The sequence below is a fragment of the Coregonus lavaretus genome, assembly GCF_964263955.1.
Source record: "Coregonus lavaretus genome assembly, chromosome: 11".
Taxonomy (NCBI): domain Eukaryota; kingdom Metazoa; phylum Chordata; class Actinopteri; order Salmoniformes; family Salmonidae; genus Coregonus; species Coregonus lavaretus.
In genome coordinates this window covers 53,986,266-54,009,977 of record NC_139998.1, presented here as the reverse complement: position 1 = coordinate 54,009,977, position 23,712 = coordinate 53,986,266, and the positions used below count along the sequence as shown (strand labels likewise).

At 43.9% G+C, this 23,712-nt stretch overlaps 2 protein-coding genes across 3 annotated transcripts in view; one reads left to right on the top strand and one right to left on the bottom strand.

The window, feature by feature from the left end:
- Window positions 1-23,712, bottom strand: part of LOC311137447 (26S proteasome non-ATPase regulatory subunit 1-like) — a 73,601-nt gene that overhangs the window by 31,553 nt on the left and 18,336 nt on the right. The window contains exon 17 of the mRNA XM_084171953.1: window positions 346-460. Within this exon, the coding sequence (XP_084028079.1) occupies window positions 346-460 (115 nt within the window). The remainder of the gene's footprint in view (window positions 1-345; window positions 461-23,712) is intronic.
- Window positions 8,352-22,653, top strand: htr2b (5-hydroxytryptamine (serotonin) receptor 2B, G protein-coupled). Of its 2 annotated transcripts, XM_084172407.1 has the most exons (4): window positions 8,352-8,504; window positions 9,359-9,990; window positions 17,908-18,108; window positions 20,506-22,653. In XM_084172407.1, the coding sequence occupies exons 2-4, from the start codon at window positions 9,729-9,731 to the stop codon at window positions 21,426-21,428; spliced, it is 1,386 nt and encodes a 461-aa protein (XP_084028533.1). In that variant the 5' UTR covers window positions 8,352-8,504; window positions 9,359-9,728; the 3' UTR covers window positions 21,429-22,653. The 2 variants fall into 2 exon arrangements, with proteins under 2 accessions (XP_084028533.1, XP_084028534.1); XM_084172408.1 differs by lacking the exon at window positions 17,908-18,108.

The window sequence follows — 23,712 nt, the reverse complement described above, 5'->3', positions numbered from 1 at the left end:
TGGAATGCTAGGAGCCCTGTGGCAGGCTAGGAGCCCTGTGGCAGGCTAGGAGACCTGTGGCAGGCTAGGAGCCCTGTGGAATGCTAGGAGCCCTGTGGCAGGCTAGGAGCCCTGTGGCAGGCTAGGAGCAGGGAGGAGCTGGCTAGAAGGAGCTTTCCCAATATTGCATAGACCCTTTTGATTATTTCAGAATCATGAGGCCGCATTAAGAAGTGTTTAGAGGAAGGCCAAGGGGATTATTTTGGACTGGACAATGGAGTTGGCAGCTTGTTCACAGAGAGGTGAAGATGGAAGCGGGGTAGGGTCGGGTAAGGAAGTGGATGAGTTGGAAGAAGGGGCACTCACCTTGTTGCCTGTCCCGGCACAGCAGATGCCCAGTGCCATGGCGGCCCCGTAGCGCACGTGGGGGTTGTAGCTCTCTGACAGGAGGGACACCACACTGGGGCACTGCTCTGGGGTCCTGTACACATACACACACACACACACACACAGAGAGACACATTGTTATTCAATTACGCTCATTGTTATTCACATCAAACATCAGAGAGATAGTCTGCAGATAAAATTCATAAATGCTTGCAGAGATGTCAGACCTATAATTGCCCCTTTTCACACACCATACCCCCCCCCCCCCCCCCCCCCAAACACCGGTTCTGAGTTGCTGCAATCCCTTTGGTGTGCTTTAGCCTGAACAATTCTGTAATGATATTAAAGCCTTGGACCTGGTCCAATTGGATTAATTCCTATGACCCGTTATGTTGATACAACCCCAAGTCTCTTCAAAGATGGTCAAAACAGTTAATAATAATGATTTTATTAGTTATGGATTTTTATTTAAACCCTGTTTTGTACAGATGCAATGTAAACAGGGTTAAATAAAAATCCATATCTAATAAAATCATTATTATTAACTGTTTTGACCATCTTTGAAGAGACTTGGGGTTGTATCAACATTACGGGTCATAGGAATTAATCCAATTGGACCAGGTCCAAGGCTTTAATATCATTACAGAATTGTTCAGGCTAAAGCACACCAAAGGGATTGCAGCAACTCAGAACCGGTGTTGGAGGGGGGAACTTGTGGGGGGGGGGCGTGTATGGTGTGTGAAAAGGGGCAATTATAGGTCTGACACCTCTGCAAGCCTTTATGAATTTTATCTGATGGTGCTGTATAGGGAAAGAGAAAACCTTGTGCTTAACCATTTTGCTAGATTGAAATCTTTGGCTTGAAGTATAATGCATTGGTCTAGTGCAAAATGTTTTTTTTAAAAATCTCTGCTAAGTATAAATGGCTATTTCTTTGCTGACTGAAGTGAAGACTGAGCCAAGACAATTAAAACGTACAGCAGGGGAGACTCCCTTTTAGTCTTACAAAAAGAACAGGCATGCTCGAACAATATAACGCCCATCCAACAGTCACTGTTAATAAAGAATGCTTTTTTTATTTAAAAAACAACAACATGATGAAGAACACCATTTAAGTGATGGGATGTGGGCAGAAAACTGTGCCCCATGGCAACTTATGGAGTCATTTGGCAGAATGTTAGCTTAAGTCTAAACACCGCCAGTGTAAGTGAATATTCAGTCTAACCCTTCCAAATCCACTACCTTCGACCATCGCGCTTTACATGTAAATGCCAGGGTTTCTTCCCTCATCACATTTTCCTGGTTTCCACGGGTCCAACCGTCTCACTATGAGGAGCCTCCTCACATGTTCGTTTTGAACCAAGAGTCAAATACCCTTTCCAAACTCTCCCAAGTCCAGGCAGCTGTGTCAAGATGGTTTCTTTAAACAATTTACACAAGGTAATTATGGTTTTACCACCCCCCACCCACTAGCACCCTAACAAGAGTACGGGCTGAGAAAATAGAGGTAAGAGCAGGGTGGGATGTAGATTTTGGACCCCAACCTCATCTTTACTTAACGCTCAACGTGCCGTTAGGGTAAGGGCCATTTGCCATTAGGCGCTTGAGATTTGAAGTGAATTTAAAATGGGCTCTGTTCTTTTATTAATTTTTTATTTAACCTTTATTTAACTAGGGCAAGTCAGTTAAGAACAAATTCTTATTTACAATGACGGCCTACACCGGCCAAACCCGGATGACACTGGGCCAATTGTGCGCCGCCCTATGGGACAGCCTGGAATCGAACCAGGGGGTCTGTAGTGACACCTCAAGCACTGAGATGCAGTGTCTTAGACCGCTGCGCCACTCGGGAGCCCATCGACTCTAAGAGGAGCAAAGTATGAATGGAGAGAAAGATCTGGAATCTGGGCTACCTGACTGTTGCTGGGACAAGAAAGGTAGGTCTTAAAAGAGCAACTGAAGGCAATGAACAACTTATCTGATAGAAAAACGGAAACATTTATTCTACTGTCGAAATTGACTACAAAGTGTAAAGAGGATAATTTTGGTCATAAAGTCAGTGTCGTCCAAAACAAGAGTTTTTGTAAGTGAGTTTGTCATGACTTGAGGGTTGGGTTTTGATTTTGACAATGTTCACTTGTCCACTAACACAGGATACACAGCTGCAGTGATTGAGCTCTATCCAATCCTACCGCAGAACACAGACAGGGAGACAGACCTGCCCAGCAGCGTAGCGGATCTCTTTTTTTTTTTTTACTTGAGAAATACTGCACCAAATGCCTTAGCTCAGGGGTTCCCAAGCTTTTGTCGTCCACGAACCCATTTTGATTTGTGAAAAATCTCACGACCCCAACCATGCAAAACAGATTATGCAATGAACAGCCAATGTTTACTTTTTTTTACTTGGGGCGACGGCAGTCAATTACAAAATATTCTAACAGTATTTCTGATCGTCTTAACTCATACTTTAAATGTGGGGCTTTGACAGTCGATTGCAAATTAGTCTGACAATGTCTCATCTCACCCACCACTGATGAGATGGGTGTGCTTGATGCATGTCGTGTCATAGTTTTAGGGCGTGGTCAACAGTGCGCACCTCATCTCTGCTGTCACATCCCACCTGGATCGACATTTGGTTTTAATGCAGACGAGAGCACTGCTGAATTCAGCTTCACACAGATATGAGCTGACGAAGGGTACCATGAGGTTTAATGCTCTGAGGGAGATGGCAGGGTATTTATTCCCTTTGAGTCAAGAACCAAAACTCCTTCGTAACGACCCGTGAATGCTTTGTCTGCAGCATTCGGTGACATGACAGCTCGAAAGGCCGCACTTTAACCATTCCAATTCAAGTGCAACAGTCAAGTGTGGCCTTTGCCCACAATCTAAGGGCACTCTGGTTGAATTTTATCTTTTAGATTTCAATCATTTTCATTTAGATTTTTAAGGTTAACCACATTACAATGATTTTAAGATACAAAGATGATATATTTTTTTTAAAAACTAAAAAACAATTATTTTCAGGATTTTGGAAATTCTCCCGCAACCCCATTTTCATATGACCCCTAGTTTAGGAAACGCTGCCTTAGCTAGACGTCAAATTGAGCGACTAAAACATCCTCGTCAAAAATGTCAAAATTAATGAGAGATTTCTTTAGGTCTCAGATTCATTCTGACTATTTTGAGGAAGCGATACTGGCTTTGTTCCTATGGTGTCTCAGAGGGACAAACATCAGTAACTGCCACATCAAACCACAACCCCCAAGACTGAAATCTCATTTTTCTTAATAATAATAATATTTATTTATTTTTCTTAATGAGCAACACGGAATCGGTGCGCTCTTTAAAAGGGAGGACACACGGCCGATGATCGGCCAGAAACGGTCAGTGACCATCATTTCCGAGCAGTCACCATCTTTCCCAATTCTTCGTAAGTTGTCGGTGATGGCTTTTAACCTGAACCAAATCAGAGCACAAGGAGGGGAAACGAAAGTGAAATTGAAAACGCAAACTAAATTCCCAATCTGACCCTCATACAGTACCATCATGGTCACCTAATCATCCCCAGCTTCCAATTGGCTCATTCATCCCCCCTCCTCTCCCCTGTAACTATTATAAAATACATAAAAACATTTTTTTTGTTAAATGCAATGCAAATGAGCTGGCTGCGAACCTTCAGCTAAACGGAACATTTATTACACATATTTGGTCACAAAAAAGGGAACGCAATTACAACTGGTATGGAACAATACCGCCTGAGAAAGGGATTTCCTCAGAAGTCACTTCTTACTCAAATCACTACAATGTGTGCTACATTACCAGCGTTGGAAATGTATTACAGCATAGCCCATGGTAATGTCTTGAATTAGGGAATCTGTCAAGACAGAGACAGAGGCAAACAGCCACCATGGGATGAGGTCAGCAGCGTTATATTGAGCGTGTTATCCGGCCTGCTATGCTGTAAAAGGCGGTTGATAAGACCAATATTGCCTCGGCATGGACGGTGAAACCGATGAGGAGATTACCATATGCCTTCAGATTTCCCAGAAAGGTTCAGTTCTCCGTAATGGTCACTGGGAGTCTATCAGTTAGGTTTTAATCGTCATTTACCCGAAAAACGATAGGCGGTAAAACCAATCCCCTATAAAACAGACTCCTCAGCCTTTTCCAAAAACAAGCATAAATCGTCAACGTCGCAAATCCCTCTCCATGACCCCCCGGCCACTAACTCACAACGTCGTCACAACTCACCCAGAAATCGGTTTGATGGAGTGAAGAGGTCAGGAGGACGTGATAATTATCAAGCGGCTTAAGAAAGCTCAGAGGAATAGACCTTCAAACCAAAAACAAAAAAACAGGCATAGCTTGCCTATACGTCAGAAACCAAATTCATGTTCGCGAGTTGCGCCGTCTTGATTTTAAAACAAATTAACAAAACGAGTGTCTAACCAACTTCAAAATTCACACAGAAATATGTGTTATAGATCTGTCATTCTCATTGAAAGGAAGTCTAAGACGCGGTAGATCTGTTCTACATGCGCTTTTCTATGATTCCGTTTTAAAGTTTAGTTTTTGCGTCTTTCCTTTTGGTTTAGTACACCAGCATCCAACAGCAGAATACACAATATTTTTGGTGATGGAAAATATATTTCACAGCGGTTTAGACGGTACAATGATTCTCTACACTGTCCTTGCTTGTTTTGTTACAAACTGAAATTAGGCGAACTATTCGAATTTATGCAACCAGGCAATTGCGGAGCGATTTCTCCATTGTGCATCTTTAAAGATTTAATCAGAGTAGAATCGCTTGCTGTAATCAGACACTACATTAAGCCCCTTACATGCTGACCAAACTGGCCGCGTTGCAAAATAAATGTACACATACATGTCATTCAATCATTTCATCCGTGTAAGTCGCTTTGGATAAAGGCGTCTGCTAAATGGCATATTATTATTATCCGCTAAAATACAACTTGGTTCTATTTTATCTGCTTGACGTGTTGCAAGTGCCACCTCTCCCATCTACTCACTGTTTTTTACGAGCATATACCAACGTGGGTGATCGAAAGATGAATGAGGTCCACACGCCAGTCCAGTTGGTGGTGGTACTGTATGACAAAATATTATACAAAGATCCAGCAAAAAAAAAACGAAGAAAAAACTAACAAAAACGACCCTATGCATTTTAGGTCAAATAACAAACCAATGTTCATCTCCCAGGACAAATTAGCTAGCAACAGCAAGCTAGCTAAATGGCCATGAATAATTCATGTGACTGCAGGAATGTACACCAGAGCTGTTGCCAGATAATTGAATGTTCATTTCTCTACCATAAGCCGCCTCTAACAACGTTTTAGAGAATTTGGCAGTACGTCCAACCGCCCTCACAACCGCAGACCCCGTGTAACCACGCCAGCCCAGGACCTCCACATCCGGCTTCTTCACCTGCGGGATCGTCTGAGACCAGCCACCCGGGCAAATGATGAAACAGGAGTATTTCTGTCTGTAATAAAGCCCTTTTGTGGGGGAAAACTTATTCTGATTGGCTGGGCCTGGCTTTCCCAGTGGGTAGGCCTGGCTCCCAAGTGGATGGGCCTATGACCTCCCAGGCCCACTCATGGCTGTGCCCCTGCCCAGTCATCTGAAATCCATAGTTTAGGGCCTAATGAATTTATTTCAATTGACTGATTTCCTTATATGAACTGTAACTCAGTAAAATCGTTGAAATGGTTGCTTTAATATTTTTTTTTCAGTATACATTCACATTCGCTGCTGCTACTTTGTTTATTATCTATGCATAGTCACTTTACCCCTACCTACATGTACATATTACCTCAATTACCCCGACTAACCCGTACACCTGCACATTGACTCGGTACCGGTACCCCTTGTATATAGCCTCGTTATTACGCTATTGTGTAACAATTTTTTCTTACTTTTTAAAAACTCTGCATTGTTGGTTAAGGGCTTAAAGGCTCGTCAGTAAGCATTTCACATCAAGGTCTACTACACCTGTTGTATTCGGCACGTGTGACAAATACAATTTGATTTAGCAGCTCATCTCAACTTGCCAACCCGTTGATCACAAATGATCTGGATTGCCTTTCAATTTCACCAACAAGGATATGAGATGCTACTGTGGTAGATGTATAACAACTACCGGTCTATTCTTGGATCCACAACTTATGGAGTAGAGCGGGGCCTGTGGCCAAGCACAGACTTTGCCGTTGGGGTCGACAGTTAGATAGTCCATTGTATGACTAAGCAAAAACATTTCTGCCAGTGGCAAAAGTGTCAATGCCACAAATATCATCCATCCAATTTTTTTTTGTGTGTGCAAAATATGAATGAGGGTATGGTAAATACGAACTTTCCAATGAGCCAATGCTTTATACATTTAAGGTTTACAACCATTGTTTGGCAACGCAATTGCTTGAGGTCGAATGTGCCTTTTGCTTTGCTACCGTAGCAATATAAATGATCGACAAGATGGTGCCGACAGACAAGGTCGTCCTGTTTCTAGCTACTTTTTGGATTATGTGTGAATTATTGTATTTCTAGATATTACTGCACCGTTTGAGCTAGAAACATAAGCATTTCGACTGCACCGGCAATATCTGCAAATCTGTGTACACGACCAATAAACTTTGATTTGATGACATTTTGGAGTTCATAAACATTGCTCCAAGAGTTAGCTGAACACCAACTGAGCATAGGCTATGCCTCTGTGTGTGCGCCTAACATGTTTCACTTCAGCAGACGTCCCGACGGCGTCTGACGCTGAGCGAACAAGGAAAAAATAAAAAACAAGCACGGTAGCACCAGCCCGATCCATCCGGTCCCTTCCTCTCAGCCTCCAGAGATGACCAGCATAGTGGCACACATAAATTAGTAAGTAGGAAGCAGGGAAACACTAAGGATAAATGAAACCAGCACCAGTTCATACATGCCAAAAAAAAGCAGATATGATTCACTTTGTCATTCCATTCGATCCAAATTAGTCATGGAAAAGCACCTGTGTAGTGTTGCTTTCAACACACAGAGACATAAGGACGTTTGGCAGCTTATCTCATTGTGCACCATCAATCCCACTCAAATTAGAAATGACTGCAGACTTCATCAAGAGTTGACAGGGCAGCAAATCAAAGTGAAAACATTCCCATTGTTATCCTGTCTAGCTAGAAGATATAACATCAGAGGATCAGGAGCATCCAACACATAGGAATCAGGCGAGGGGGGGGGGTGACTTTGGGCCTTTGTTCTAATCAAAAGGCAATTGCTCCGACTTGGCCGGGGGTGGTTAGGCCAGTCCCTTAACACCAGTTGTAAAGTTTAGCGAGATTTGAGATGCAAAAAAAATTGTGGAGAGTATGCAAATTCTTTTCAAGAAGTCAAAATGCTGTTTCAATAGGACAAGCTTTGTGAAGCAACATTTAGCCTGCACCACTAACAACTCCATCCTCCTCCAACCCCCAACCCCTACTGGAGGAGAGAACAGAAAGTGACAAATATAAACAGTAAGTCGGCTGTGTTGAAGGAAATTGCCTCCCAGAAACACTGGCATTTGGCCAGCTCTGAGACATTCATCTGTCTTCTCCCTAGCCTGACTCATGGGTAAGTGAGGAGGTAAGAGAGAGATAGGAGGGAGGGAGAGAGGGGGAGGGAGAGAGGGAGAGGGAGAGAGGGGGAGGGAGAAGCAGCATGAGGGAGGGATAGACAGGGAGTGAGAGAGAGGGGAAACAGGACATCTGAAAGTTTTCAACCTGTGATCGCGGTAGGTGATGCGAATCAAAACCGGGGGGCTCATCCAACACGCAGGACAAAGGAATTTCCGCAGGATGGAACGCACCGAAGTGAGATAATGTTAGGCAATTATTTTCACAAGGGGATGGCTGCCCGTGACATTTTCAGATTTCGGAGGGGTTCTATGTATAAAAACGTGAGCGCGGACAAGAAAAAAAGCAGCCACTGAAGGAGTCCTGAGGATTGAGTTGTTTGGTGATGAACAGCACCGTTCATCCAACGTGCAAGGTTTTGCATGATTGAAAAATGAGGATTATAGCTAGCAGCTCAGATGGCGATACAAATGAACCGGACAAACTAAAAGGAGAACACAAGGGCTGTTGCCTTCGGTGAAGGTAAGAAAGAGAAACTCAGTAAATCCCGAACTATTTGTTCATCTAAAATAAATAAGTCAAATCTACAGGAAATTGTTAACGTTTTGGTAAAATAGTCTTAAGAACTTCTGAGCTGTGCTTGTTTTAACATCAGACAGTTAACTTTAAAAAGGAAGAGAAATGTATGAGTCAATTACTTCTGAGATGATGACATGGAAATAACATGTATAGGCTATTTAGAGGACGTGAATATATTGAGAGTAATACTATTGTCAATTAAATAATGGCCAAATATGCTTGTGTTTGCATAACTTTGATCTATAAATATGGAGGTGGGGGATTCATAATGACCCTAGTGCCTTAAGACTTAAGCCACTAGGATACAACTAACTATATACACTACAAAGCAATTGGAAAAATCGCATTTCAAAAGTGAAATGAAAATAAACTATAAGCTTAATTAAATTGTATGTTCGAAATAATTATAGCTTAGTGTTGTTTTAATGACATGCAATGGTTTTCAACCTTATGGGTTAACCATTTCGTTTGAAAATGTACTTTTCAAACCACTACACAAAAGAGACCCAGAACAAACAGCAGGTTATTTTTCTTCTTTTTTTTTCTTTAACCAACACACACAAAAAACATGTAGATAAACATGCCAGAGTTAAGCGTGCAAGCAAGCAGTGATTACAGCCGATAGCCGTTTCCTTGGTTAATTACTCAGCCATGATCTAGAAACAATGCTAATGACTGTGGAGGAAAATCCCATGACATTTGCTATGATAAATGTCACTCATCATTAGGTCTTCAAACTGAAACTAATGTCCAAGGGGTTTAACATAGTCACTTTTGTTTCCTTCTAAAACTTTTAGTAGAAACTGGCCTGTTCTAGAATGTACACAAACCAGAAGACAACGGCGCCCAGACTATGATTCAGACAACCAACTCTTGACCGAACAACCCCTTTACAGTGGAGGTCCATTCTGTGCTTGGATTACTGCTTTCAACACATTTTTTCGAGGCGACCTGTTCAGTTTTGGAGCAGCTGGGCTTTTTTGATTGTGAAGTGGCCGTTTTTTTGGTTTATACGCTGTGCCCGGGGATGAGCCACTGCCCTGTGTGCTGGACCTGAGCTGCCCACTCCTGCCCCTGGGACCCTGTGACCATGCTGACCAAGCCCCCTGAGGCAGCCAGAGCAGAGCCCCGACCCGCGCCCAGGCCAGCCGTCCCCTCCACAGCAGCATGTCCCAGCCAGAGGCGGCCCCGCTGGCGGCCAACGGCTCGGGGTCCGGGGAGGTGGCCGGAGTTCAGCCACGCTGGGCCTCCCTGCTCATCATCTTGGTCATCATCCCCACCATCGGGGGCAACATCCTGGTCATCCTGGCCGTGTCGCTGGAGAGGAAGCTGCAGAACGCCACCAACTACTTCCTGATGTCCCTGGCGGTGGCCGACCTGCTGGTGGGACTCCTGGTGATGCCCATCGCCCTCATCACCGTGCTCTACAGTAAGTCACCCCAACATGGCTGCCCTCTTGCCGTGCCATCAGAAAGGACCCCTTCACCTGGTACATTCAACCACTTGTAACTCAAGACACCACTGATACGAGGCTTGGGTGGTATACCGTACACTGGGGTATTCTGAAATCCCCACGGTATGATTTTCAATACCAAAATGTTCAATTTGTTTATTTAAAATAAATACCTGCAGTCAACTTGTGCACTAGGTTAACAGATAAAGCAGATGGCATTCTTCATTTCGCCTGTTGCATTATTTTTTTCATTATGAAGCCATTCAACATAAAACATACCATGTGACTGGCTCAAAGAGCACATGCACGAAGCAAATGGAAACTTTCGTGACGATCCTACTAATGTTTGCCAGCTAAATATCTTATAACTATAAGTTTAACTATCTTTAGTCGATTGCCTCGACGTCAACATACATTTGAATGATTATTTTTGGCCCCAACACAGCAGCATAATTGCTGATTCAAGCACAGAGGCTGGCCTCGTACTTGTGCTTAGCTTGGCTTGGCTCCCATCAATCAGGTTTAAATCGCACTTGGTCACCCCAGTCCCCGCTATTATAAAAAGCCGCTGTCAGTTGAGACCAGAGAAACACCTGAGCACACTGTTTCACAAAATGTGCATTGCAAAGCAGAAATCCACCACAGTAGTCCAATTTGTAAGTCGCTCTGGATAACAGCGTCTGCTAAATGACGTAAATGTAAATGTAGGTAGCCAAAACATTTAAATTGGATCTAGTACTCATTCGATGACGACAAGAATTGCCGCCTTATTTTGTTAACTGAACAACCGTAAGCATGCATATTGACAATAATTGAAAAACAGCAGTTAAAAAAAAAAAAAAAACACCATGAGAGATACTGCTGAATCTCCGCCAGCTACAGTATAAACAGATTATAGCAGATGGCAAAAACACAAGAGAGTGGACAATAAACAAGGTACTTCCCTTTGGCTGTGTAATCACAGAAGAGGCACAGCCCCATCAGGTACCAATGATCACGACGACCCAATTTCTGCATGACTTTCACATACGACTTCCAATCACAAACCAATCTTCTCCCTCAGCTCGGACACTCATTCACTTAGGTCACGAGGGGAAAATAAAAAAATATACAAGAGCGAACTGGAAAAACATTTGCATTCGATTCCACTAAGTGGCGTAGCTTTACAAATGCAGCTGTGCTTCAAAGTGCAGAATTAAACACCCCCTCTCTAGCAGAGTCTGCTTTTTCCTGACGCAGAATTTTTAGCTGAGCCACTACTCCTCATTAACTCTGTTGGAGTAAACGGTCCTGTGACACACATACACACAACCTAGTCTGTGCTTGGCAGGGAAAGGAGGGGATAATCTTAATGGATGTCCATCGGGCCTAGACGGAGGGAAAGGAGGGGATCATCAAAGTCAAGGCCATGTGATCACATAAATAACAGCCAGAGGCTTCTGAAGAGCAGTAGCCCATGTTCAGAGGGAGGGGGGCTGTGTGTGTGTGTGCACATGTACGTTCGCACAGAGCTCCATGTCTGAATGTGTGAATGGACGCAAGGTACGTTTGTGCAGGGGCAGCTGTCATTTCTCTACTGGCTGGAGACTGAGCACACAGCCGGGGGGGGGGGGACATAAACAGAGTTCAGTGCTTCACGTTGAGCCTTTACAGCCACTCGGCAGGGTGGGCCAGTTACGGCCCGTGTACAACCAGGCCGGCGGCGCTAAGAACAGGCAAACCGCGAGAGAGGGGATCAGTGCTAACATCCAAATACCACCTGAAATTTCCCAGAGGACGGCGACATGTCATCGCTAATACACCACTACCATTAAACCCTAGAGACTCTACATTCCAAATAAACCACAACAACTAGATTTGCTTAAAATAAACGTAGAGAAAGCAATAGCAATTCAGTTTTTGACCATTTATCCACTTTCTTCTGCGTCTGCCCGGATAAATCTCTCCTCTCCATCCCAAACCCTGGCTGCGGGAGACATTTCAGACTAACCGCGAGTAGTTCTTGCCTCAAAACTACTGATGTGCAGTTCGAACGTTTTCGTTCTTTTTGAACAACTCTTTTACTGACCGAAGAGTTGTAATTACTTTTTTCCAGAGTGACTTGTTCATTTTTTGTGGAATGTTTGACCTGTTGGCCACAATGAAAATAGCAGGATTACATTTTACATTTTAGTCATTTAGCAGACACTCTTATCCAGAGCGACTTACAGTTAGTGAATACATATATATATTATTATCGAACCCACAACCCTGGCGTTGCAAACGCCATGCTCTATCAACTGAGCTACATCCCTGCCGGCCATTCCCTCCCCTACCCTGGACGACGCTGGGCCAATTGTGCGCCGCCCCATGAGTCTCCCGGTCGCGGCCGGCTGCGACAGAGCCTGGATTCGAACCAGGATCTCTAGTGGCACAGTTAGCACTGCGATGCAGTGCCTTAGACCACTGCGCCACTCAGGATGAATATGCGCTACTCCAGTTTAGCAGCTCCGGAGACATGCTCCGACCACCAACTGTCACGTGAGCAGGAAAACAGATCATGCTGCAGCATAGAGAAGAAAAATACAAGTTTAGAACTGATAATTGATTAATTATTGAACGCTATCGCAGTCCCCTGTAGCTCAGTTGGTAGAGCATGGCGCTTGCAATGCCAGGGTTGTGGGTTCGTTTCACACGGGGGGCCAGTATGAAAATGTATGTAAGTCGCTCTGGATAAGAGCGTCTGCTAAATTACTAAAATGTAAAAATGACAGCAGGGATTTTTCTACCATTGTAATCCTTGGGCGGGTCGCCTAAGCGTTTTTTCGGGTCACCTAAATACAAACAGTGTAAAAAAATAAATAAAAAACACACACACACACACAGTGAGGGAATTAAGTATTTGATCCCCTGCTGATTTTGTACGTTTGCCCACTGACAAAGACATGATCAGTATATAATTTTAATGATAGGTTTATTTGAACAGTGAGAGACAGAATAACAACAAAAAAATCCAGAAAAACGCATGACAAAAATGTTATAAATTGATTTGCATTTTAATGAGGGAAATAAGTATTTGACCCCTCTGCAAAACATGACTTAGTACTTGGTGGCAAAACCCTTGTTGGCAATCACAGAGGTCAGACGTTTCTTGTAGTTGGCCACCAGGTTTGCACACATCTCAGGAGGGATTTTGTCCCACTCCTCTTTGCAGATCTTCTCCAAGTCATTAAGGTTTCGAGCCTGACGTTTGGCAACTCGAACCTTCAGCTCCCTCCACAGATTTTCTATGGGATTAAGGTCTGGAGACTGGCTAGGCCACTCCAGGACCTTAATGTGCTTCTTCTTGAGCCACTCCTTTGTTGCCTTGGCCGTGTGTTTTGGGTCATTGTCATGCTGGAATACCCATCCACAACCCATTTTCAATGCCCTGGCTGAGGGAAGGAGGTTCTCACCCAAGATTTGATGCGGTGCAGTTGTCCTGTCCCCTTAGCAGAAAAACACCCCCAAAGCATAATGTTTCCACCTCCATGTTTGACGGTGGGGATGGTGTTCTTGGGGTCATAGGCAGCATTCCTCCTCCTCCAAACACGGCGAGTTGAGTTGATGCCAAAGAGTTCAATTTTGGTCTCATCTGACCACAACACTTTCACCCAGTTCTCATCTGAATCATTCAGATGTTCATTGGCAAACTTCAGACGGGCCTGTATATCTGCTTTCTTGAGCAGGGGGACCTTGCGGGCGCTGCAGGATTTCAGTCCTTCACGGCGTAGTGTGTTACCAATTGTTTTCTTGGTGACTATGGTCCCAGCTGCCTTGAGATCATTGACAAGATCCTCCCGTGTAGTTCTGGGCTGATTCCTCACCGTTCTCATGATCATTGCAACTCCACGAGGTGAGATCTTGCATGGAGCCCCAGGCCGAGGGAGATTGACAGTTCTTTTGTGTTTCTTCTATTTGCGAATAATCGCACCAACTTGTTGTCACCTTCTCACCAAGCTGCTTGGCGATGGTCTTGTAGCCCAATCCAGCCTTGTGTAGGTCTACAATCTTGTCCCTGACATCCTTGGAGAGCTCTTTGGTCTTGGCCATGGTGGAGAGTTTGGAATCTGATTGATTGATTGCTTCTGTGGACAGGTGTCTTTTATACAGGTAACAAACTGAGATTAGGAGCACTCCCTTTAAGAGTGTGCTCCTAATCTCAGCTCGTTACCTGTACAAAAGACACCTGGGAGCCAGAAATCTTTCTGATTGAGAGGGGGTCATATACTTATTTCCCTCATTAAAATGCAAATCAATTTATAACATTTTTGACATGCGTTTTTCTGGATTTTGTTGTTGTTGTTATTCTGTCTCTCACTGTTCAAATAAACCTACCATTAAAAATGATAGACTGATCATGTCTTTGTCAGTGGGCACACGTACAAAATCAGCAGGGGATCAAATACTTTTTTCCCCTCACTATATATCACGTGTCAAACTCATTCCACGGAGGGCCGAGTGTCTGCGGGTTCTCTCCACGCTTGTACTTAATTGTTGAATTAAGGTCACCAATTAGTAAGGAACTCCCCTCACCTGGTTTTCTAGGTCTTAAAGGAAAAACCAAAAACCTTCATAATGAGTGAGACACCCCTGATCAATATCATACAGAAAGATCATAAAACAATTTTTGATAACCAGATCAGCTTTGACCAGATTTAGGATGCGTTTACAGACGCACTCAAAGAGAAGAACAAAATAATTCCCATATAAAGTAAGAAGGCCCCTCAGAACTGTGTGCATGTCTTGTATAATCAGAGTTTGACAGACGTCAACGGCTCAGGTCAAATCGTTTACACCCCGGTATTTGCTGGAACGGGGACATTTTCTAAAGTAAGCAACAATAATGATTATCATAATGACAATAATACTACTCAGACACAGCAAGACAGCATTTTCAGCTTTGTTTTTATTTGAGTCCAAACTGGCCTTTCCCCCACTTTGGAATGGTGACCTCACCCTAGAGGTTGGTAGCTCTGTTTTCAAAGAATTCTCTCTCTCTCCATCTCCCTCTCTCTGCATCTCTCTCACTCTCAAAGCTGGTCCACTGCAATGACTTCACAAGTTTGTCTTAGAAATGTGGCCTTGGATGGACACCTCTGTAGCCTTGGCAACACTTATACATCAGAAACGTTACCAGCAGACAGATTTTTTTTAAAATCTGGTCTAAGCACACTATCATCCCATGTATAATTAGTTGAGTATGAGCTTATTCCCATAGGAAAAAAATAGAAAATCTCTGCCCATGTTAAGTAGACAGATGACAGCAATTACAAAAGGGCCCACAAAAATATACTCTTAAGAAGTAACCTACCTATCAAAGTTTATTTAAATATCCCACTGAAAATATTTCGGAAAATGAAAAAAGGAGAAAAGGGCAAGTGGTGCGTGGAGCTGAACAAAGCCCCTGAAATGGTGCTCAGTAGACGTGGCGCTGAACAAAGCCCCTGAAATGGTGCTCAGTAGACGTGGCGCTGAACAAAGCCCCTGAAATGGTGCTCAGTAGACGTGGCGCTGAACAAAGCCCCTGAAATGGTGCTCAGTAGACGTGGCGCTGAACAAAGCCTCTGAAAATGGTGCTCAGTAGACGTGGCGCTGAACAAAGCCCCTGAAAATGGTGCTCAGTAGACGTGGCGCTGAACAAAGCCCCTGAAAATGGTGCTCAGTAGACGTGGCGCTGAACAAAGCCCCTGAAATGGTGCTCAGTAGACGTGGCGCTGAACAAAGCCCCTGAAATGGTGCTCAGTAGACGTGGCGCTGAACAAAGCCCCTGAAATGGTGCTCAGTAGACGTGGCGCTGAACAAAGCCCCTGAAATGGTGCTCAGTAGACGTGGCGCTGAACAAAGCCCCTGAAATGGTGCTCAGTAGACGTGGCGCTGAACAAAGCCCCTGAAATGGTGCTCAGTAGACGTGGCGCTGAACAAAGCCCCTGAAATGGTGCTCAGTAGACGTGGCGCTGAACAAAGCCCCTGAAATGGTGCTCAGTAGACGTGGCGCTGAACAAATCCCCTGAAATGGTGCTCAGTAGACGTGGCGCTGAACAAAGCCCCTGAAATGGTGCTCAGTAGACGTGGAGCTGAACAAAGCCCCTGAAATGGTGCTCAGTAGACGTGGAGCTGAACAAAGCCCATGAAATGGTGCGCAGTTGACCCCAATAAAACATGTAGAAGGGAGAACACTAAAATATTGTGCTTAGATAACAATGTGTTCAAAAGCCCATTTATTATATTATATTACAAGTAATACTTGTATATAAAAACAAACATATCCACTAATGTTTGAATTATGAAATACAAGCCATCAGCAAAACAAGTTAACAAGAAAATCAATCAAGAACCTTTCCAACAGCACATTTTACAATGCTAATGTGAAATGGGACACAATCCAGCCCAATTATGCGCCAATTTCACGCCTGGGACCCAAAATAAACAAACACGTCTGGTGAGAAGGGGTCTGAACACATCTACATCAAGAACATAGCGCATTCAGCTCCATACATAGTCCTAAGAAGCATTTCTCTGCAGTAAATTAATTATTTACTAAAATAGCCAATTCCCTACATCAGAGCTGGTTTTAATCATTAGCTATTGAAGTGAATCTCCCCAATGCTGGTGGCATCACTGGTGTATCCACAACACAAGCTCTATATAGAATGTCCCATTAGTCCCATTTTCAAAACGGGCTACTTCCTCCTCAGGAATTAAAAACATAAAACACCTGCATCACTAAAGTAAGAGAACTGGCATGACTGAATGTCGAACATCTTCACACTTCCCAGATTTCCACTTTTATTTGGGCATCTTTGACAAATTTCTATTTGCCTCCTACACATACAAGCCCACGCAGAGTCCTTGAAATTATAAAACGCAACATGCAACAATTTCAACAATTTTACTGAGTTACAATTCATATGAGAAAATATCTGTCAATTGAAATAAATGAATTAGGCCCTAATCTATGGATTTCACATGACTGGGCAGGGGCGCAGCCATGGGTGGGCCTGGGAGGGCATAGGCCCACCCACTGGGGGAGCCAGGCCCAGTCAATCAGAATGAGTTTTCCCCACAAAAGGGCTTTATTACAGACAGAAATACTCCCGTTTCATCAGTTGCCCAGGTGGCTGGTCTCAGACAATCCCGCAGGTGAAGAAGCCGGATGTGGAGGTCCTAGGCTGGCGTGGTTACACGTGGTCTGTGGTTGTGAGGCCGGTTGGACATACTGCCAAATTCTCTAAAACGACGCTGGAGGCGGCTTATGGTAGAGAAATGAACATTAAATTCTCTGGCAACAGCTCTGATGGACATTCTTGCAGTCAGCATGCCAATTGCGCGCTCCCTCAAAACTTGAGACATCTGTGGCATTGTGTTGTGACAAAACTGCACATTTTAGTGGCCTTTTATTGTCCCCAGCACAAGGTGCACCTGTGTAATGATCATGCTGTTTAATCAGCTTCTTGATATGCCAAACCTGTCAGGTGGATGGATTATCTTGGCAAAGGAGAAAATGCTCACTAACAGGGATGTAAACAAATTTGTGCACAAAATTGAGAGAAATAGCATTTTTGTGCATACGGAACATTTCTGGGATCTTTTATTTCATCTTATGAAACATGGGATCAACACTTTTATATTTTTGTTCAGTGTAGATAGCCATTCAAGTAACTTATTACTATCCTGTTTATAATGACTTAGTCACTGAAATCCAAATTCAATTAGGCTTATCTCAGGGTGAAAACATTAAAAAGATTTAGCACCACAGTAATCAAGTTTGAGAATTTGTCTAGAAAGGCATAGTTTTAATCTTAAAATGGTTCCGTATTGGCCTATGAGAGCAGCTAACAATCCCATGCTTTCCATCGTCTGTCTGTTTCTCAGATTCCGGGTGGCCTCTTCCAGAGTTTCTCTGCCCAATCTGGCTCTTCCTGGACGTCCTGTTCTCCACAGCGTCCATCATGCACCTGTGTGCCATCTCACTGGACCGCTACATCGCCATCAAGAAGCCCATTCAGCACAGCCAGTATAAGTCCAGGGCCAAAGCCATGGCCAAGATAGCGGTGGTGTGGCTCATATCTATTGGTAAGCTGCTCTGTGTTTTTTGTCCTGTGTTGATATCAGGAGCATTCCGCAATGTCTCCAAAGTGTTAATTTGAACAACTTTCTTTAAGCTATGTCATTGCAGTTCAATTCCTTAGCGTCTGTGATGTGACGTGCCTGGTTTATGGTCAGAAAAGAAAGCCGGATGCAATAAAAGCAAAAGCTATATAAAACGTTTACATACAGTACCTCCCTTAAAACTATACCCGCCACTATAACACTTCGTAAAGAGTAACAGCGCATCAGAGTGGTAGCAGTCAAGGGGACCTGTGGGAAAACCCAGTTAATGAGCCAGAGAGATTTACACAAAAATAGCATAAAATTAAAAAGTGAGGTTAAATGATTTTGAGAGTATGACCCCAGGAAGGTAATTATTTCACATCACTGCCCTTGTAAAAAGCGTAGTGACACAACACAAGGATTACAATTGCAAAATATGCAGCGGCTTTAAAATGTTGCTGCAACACTATGGATCACATATTTTTATTCCAGAAACGTTTTTCAGCCAAAATAACATTCAAGACGGCAGGTAGCTTAGTGGTTAAGAGCGTTGTGCCAGTAACCGAAAGGTCGCTGGTTCTAATCCCAGAGCCGACTAGGTGAAAAATCTGTCGATGTGCCCTTGAGCAAGGCACTTAACCCTAATTGTGCCTGTAAGTCGCTCTGGATAAGAGCGTCTGCTAAATGACTAAAATGTAAAATGTAAATGTAAGACAAACCAAGCATTCAAACTACAACCATATTTCAGGACTCCTGGACCAGTAACCATTTTACTCTTCACAATAAACATCAATGTGCACTGCAGAACAGATAGGAATCCGCAATTTTACAAAACTGAATAGAAAAGCAACCCTAAAGAGCCTCTGGTATTTTCAGTAAAATTAGGCTACGAGACAAAAGGACATTTGGACTGAAGAGAGGATGAGGGCCAGGGGATAAAGACTGAAGAGAGGATGAGGGCCAGGGGATAAAGACTGAAGAGAGGATGAGGGCCAGGGGATAAAGACTGAAGAGAGGATGAGGGCCATGGGATAAAGACTGAAGAGAGGATGAGGGCCAGGGGATAAAGACTGAAGAGAGGATGAGGGCCAGGGGATAAAGACTGAAGAGAGGATGAGGGCCAGGGGATAAAGACTGAAGAGAGGATGAGGGCCATGGGATAAAGACTGAAGAGAGGATGAGGGCCAGGGGATAAAGACTGAAGAGAGGATGAGGGCCATGGGATAAAGACTGAAGAGAGGATGAGGGCCAGGGGATAAAGCTAAGGCCCTCATCTTAGACCATAAACGAGGTGGAGATGGGGCAGCTGAACCACTGGAATCCTCTTCACACAGAGCATGTTTCATACGAGGGAATGTCAGACTCAAACCGGTTTCCCATATTTGGCCCAATGTTAAGCCTATACCCAAATGGGTTATTTGACACAGTCCAACAAGACAGTTTGAGACATAAACATCGTTTTATTTTCCTGATCGAATGTCTTCTTATTATTTCAGCGTCCACTGCCCGAGTCTGTATTGTTGATGACTGGCCAGTGAACCCTTGGTAAATAAGCACACTGGTTTGCTTTTAATGATATGTTATCCGTTATATATTAGCTTCCCGGTATGAAAGGAAATTAAACACCCCTATGCTCGTTAACAATCGTTAGCCATGACTTGTTCCTCTGGCTGAAGCATTTGGGAGACTGGTGTGAGGACTTGGCAGAGTTCAGCCTGGTATTAATCAAGTTTAAAGCTTTATTAGTCGCATATACAGGACACACATGGTATACACCGTCCAACGAAATGCAGACTTGCAGGTTAATGGTATTCATAGAGCGTTCAGACTCCTCCACAACAGGACGCTCCCAGTTTTCACTCAGGACTAGGTTCTACACATTTACTTTATTTTCCTGAGCAAAACCAGATGATTGCTTAAGAGTTACGCGAGCAGCACTTAGACGCCACGACAGTAGAAGAGTCTCTTCGTCCAGGGTGTAGTGTTCACTGTCACTGTATTATAGCTGGCAATATATGGTTCGTTTATTAGATTTTTAAGCAAAGAATGAGAACTTCCAGAAGTCACAGAACGAAGTTGTTCTTCCTTACCCTTTGCGCTACCTCCGCTGTCCTCAGTCGTGAAAGCTTGAAGCTTTAAAACAGTTTTATACTCTGGCAACATCAAAAGGAAAAGCAGATGTGAAGATTTCATGTCCAACAATAAAATGCAAAAACAAAGCAGCATAAAGTGACCACTGTGGGAAACTAGGCTGTGAGAAGATCCTGTATCTACTCCCAAAACAACCAAGTATTAGTCTTTCCATCTAACACTGTAGACAGCCAAGTTTGGATTGATGATTTGACTGACCAAACCTCTCTCTCTCTCTCTCTCACACAGGTATCGCAATTCCCATTCCCATCAAGGGGCTGAGAAACTACCATCTTCCAAACAATGTCACCTTTAACAGCAACCACACCTGCCTCCTGAAACCAGACAGCTTCAGAGAATTTATCATGTTTGGCTCCATGACAGCTTTTTTCATCCCTTTAACTATCATGATGATCATCTACCTGCTCACCATCCAGGTGCTGCGCAAGAAAGCCTTTCTGCTCAGGTCAAAGGTGACCCAACGCTTCACTCGCCCAACCGTGTCCTCAGTCTTCCAGAGGGAGCAGTCCGTGGCCTCTCCCACAACTGAGAAACCGCCGGGAAAATCCATTGCTCCCGCCAACCCCATCACGGGTGACGAGATCCCCATCCGCCGCATGTCCACCATGGGCAAGAAGTCCATGCAGAACCTGACCAATGAGCAGCGAGCCTCCAAGGTGCTGGGGATCGTCTTCCTTCTGTTCGTGGTCATGTGGTGCCCGTTTTTCATCACCAACGTCACCTCTGTGCTTTGCGCCAGCTGCGACGTCAACGTGATCGGCCGTCTGATGGAGATCTTCGTGTGGGTGGGCTACGTGTCATCGGGTATCAACCCGCTGGTCTACACCCTCTTCAACAAGACCTTCCGCCAGGCCTTCACACGCTACATCACCTGCAACTACAGCAGCACCACTACTAACAGGCCAGCCAGGCAAACTAGGGAACAGCATGGCTGCAGGAATCTGACACGGATCTCCTTCCATTCATCTGTGGCGGAGAACTCTAAGCTGTTCATGAAGCGGGGGATGAACGGCATCGGGACGGTGAGCTATCAGAGCCCGCTGAGGCGACGGCAAGCACACATGCAGTCCTCCGCTAGCGTTGTACTGGACACCCTGCTCCTTACAGAGAATGAGGATTGCAAACCCGAAGAGCATGTCAGTTATGTGTAGTGCTTTCAGAAAAATTAAGTCTGCAAAAAAAGGGAAATAATTGGAACCAGAAAGTCATGTGTAAAAGACGGACCAGGCTTGAGTTGTCCAGGGGTTCAGGTGACAAGACACCTTCCCATGAGCATCACTTTTGTGGATTCGGTGCTATTAAAAGAAGACACTGTGTGCTCACAAGGGCGAAACGAAAGGAGATGCCCATCTCTGTCAAACACTTTGGCCAGAAAGAAGAGGCCCTCAGAGTCTGTACAGAGATTGCTGAACATTATGAGTAAAATGAGAGAGCAAATAGGTGCGTCGAGATAAGTTACCCTCAATAAAAAGACCCGACAAAGCTCAGGTCGGATTGTCCTTAACGAGGCCGCCAGACAGATATGTAAGGAATGAAGACATACGACTGTCTGGAAACTCTCTCAGTGGATACAATGTGTATTCCCATGCTACTCCTGTCACCTTGGGCTATTTGGTATTCTGCTATGGACAATTCCCATGGGGGAGATGACATGCTTACCTATTGAGAGGACAAACACTCACTCCCATATAAACTACACGTTCAGCCCTCCACATCACACAGAGTTCTGAAGAATACACTTTATAAATGCCACCCATTTTAACTGCAATGTATTGGTAAGTGCTTTTATAACCGTGAACAGATTTGTTATAAAGTCACAAATTCTATTTTCCCAAAGTGTTATAACATCCAAGTGGATTATTATATGTAAATGCAACATAGACAAAACCTTTGCAAATGGGAAGCTTGTCAAAAACTAAATGTACAGCCTACGGATGGATATGTGATGGTTTATCAATGTACAGCCTACGGATGGATATGTGATGGTTTATAAATGTACAGCCTACGGATGGATATGTGATGGTTTATAAATGTACAGCCTACGGATGGATATGTGATGGTTTATAAATGTACAGCCTACGGATGGATATGTGATGGTTTATAAATGTACAGCCTACGGATGGATATGTGATGGTTTATCAATGTATAGCCTACGGATGGATATGTGATGGTTTATCAATGTACAGCCTACGGATGGATATGTGATGGTTTATCAATGTACAGCCTACGGATGGATATGTGATGGTTTATAAATGTACAGCCTACGGATGGATATGTGATGGTTTATCAATGTACAGCCTACGGATGGATATGTGATGGTTTATCAATGTACAGCCTACGGATGGATATGTGATGGTTTATAAAATGTACAGCCTACGGATGGATATGTGATGGTTTATAAATGTACAAAACTGTGCTTGGCTTAAAGAAAAGCCCAAACTGTCTTTTTTTTTTTTTTTACAGTTCTTAATAGGTCTTGAAATGCAGATGTAACTACAGACCAAGTCACCTTTATTTTAACACGTTGTCTTTGTCCCTGAAAATGTTTTGTGGCCGCAACGACCGATCTAGTGTTTCACTTTCATCAGAGTTTACATAGTGTCTCCTTGATGGGGTGGTAACGAAGGAAGCAAAGCTAACTGGACACGGGAGCCAAAGTAAACACACCATAAACCACTGCGCTTGCAGTTCATAGTCACAAACAGTGACTACGCGGAGGCTGAATCCTGAAAGTAAGTGCATAGGGTCACGATTGCTTTATGAGTGGCCATAAAAAAAGGAGAGCATTTTGATTCATTCGCCGTACCAGTGAATTAAGTGACGTTACAACTCAAAAACAATTTACATAATACACCAAAAAGGGATTTCTATGTTGAGTGTAACAAATTAAAAGGGAGTCCACAGCATAAAATCTATAATAATAGGAAGTCCCCAGGGTGTACCATGTGGACAGAAACGTACTGCAAGAGCCCATGTTCGGTTCATATACAACTTCCAATGCATATTTCTGCCATCATGAGACAAGTCGGTGGGGAGGAATATACCCATGGCCTTTCGGAGCAGTTGGGGAGTGACCTTTGACCCACTCAGAGACAGCAGCTCTGAGCACCACGTCCTGGTTTCCCAAGACTGTAAGGGGGCCTGGAAGCGATGGGGGAGTGAGGGCTCGGCTGAATTGTTGCCGCTCAGGAGGATCTCTAAACACAGGAAGGACTTACACAAGGTTTATCTAACAGCCAATTGATCATGGCAATATCGCATAGCCTTTTTTGGGCTTAAAATAGTCCCCCCCATATTCCTTCGCTTGGCCCAGTGCCGTTTAATGCTGCAGTGCTGCCTGATGCTGTTTAATGCTGCAGTGTTGCCTGATGGGTAAATTCACGTCAGAGAATGAATGATGAGCCTCCGTAAACAGACCGAAAATAATTATGTGTG

Excerpts from the sequence above, each read along its gene's own strand:
- htr2b (XM_084172407.1), top strand. The coding sequence starts at position 9,729 with ATGTCCCAGCCAGAGGCGGCCCCGCTGGCGGCCAACGGCTCGGGGTCC. Across the intron at positions 9,991-17,907 it reads CCTCATCACCGTGCTCTACA|ATTCCGGGTGGCCTCTTCCA; the intron begins GTAAGTCACCCC and ends TCTGTTTCTCAG. Across the intron at positions 18,109-20,505 it reads GGTGTGGCTCATATCTATTG|GTATCGCAATTCCCATTCCC; the intron begins GTAAGCTGCTCT and ends TCTCTCACACAG.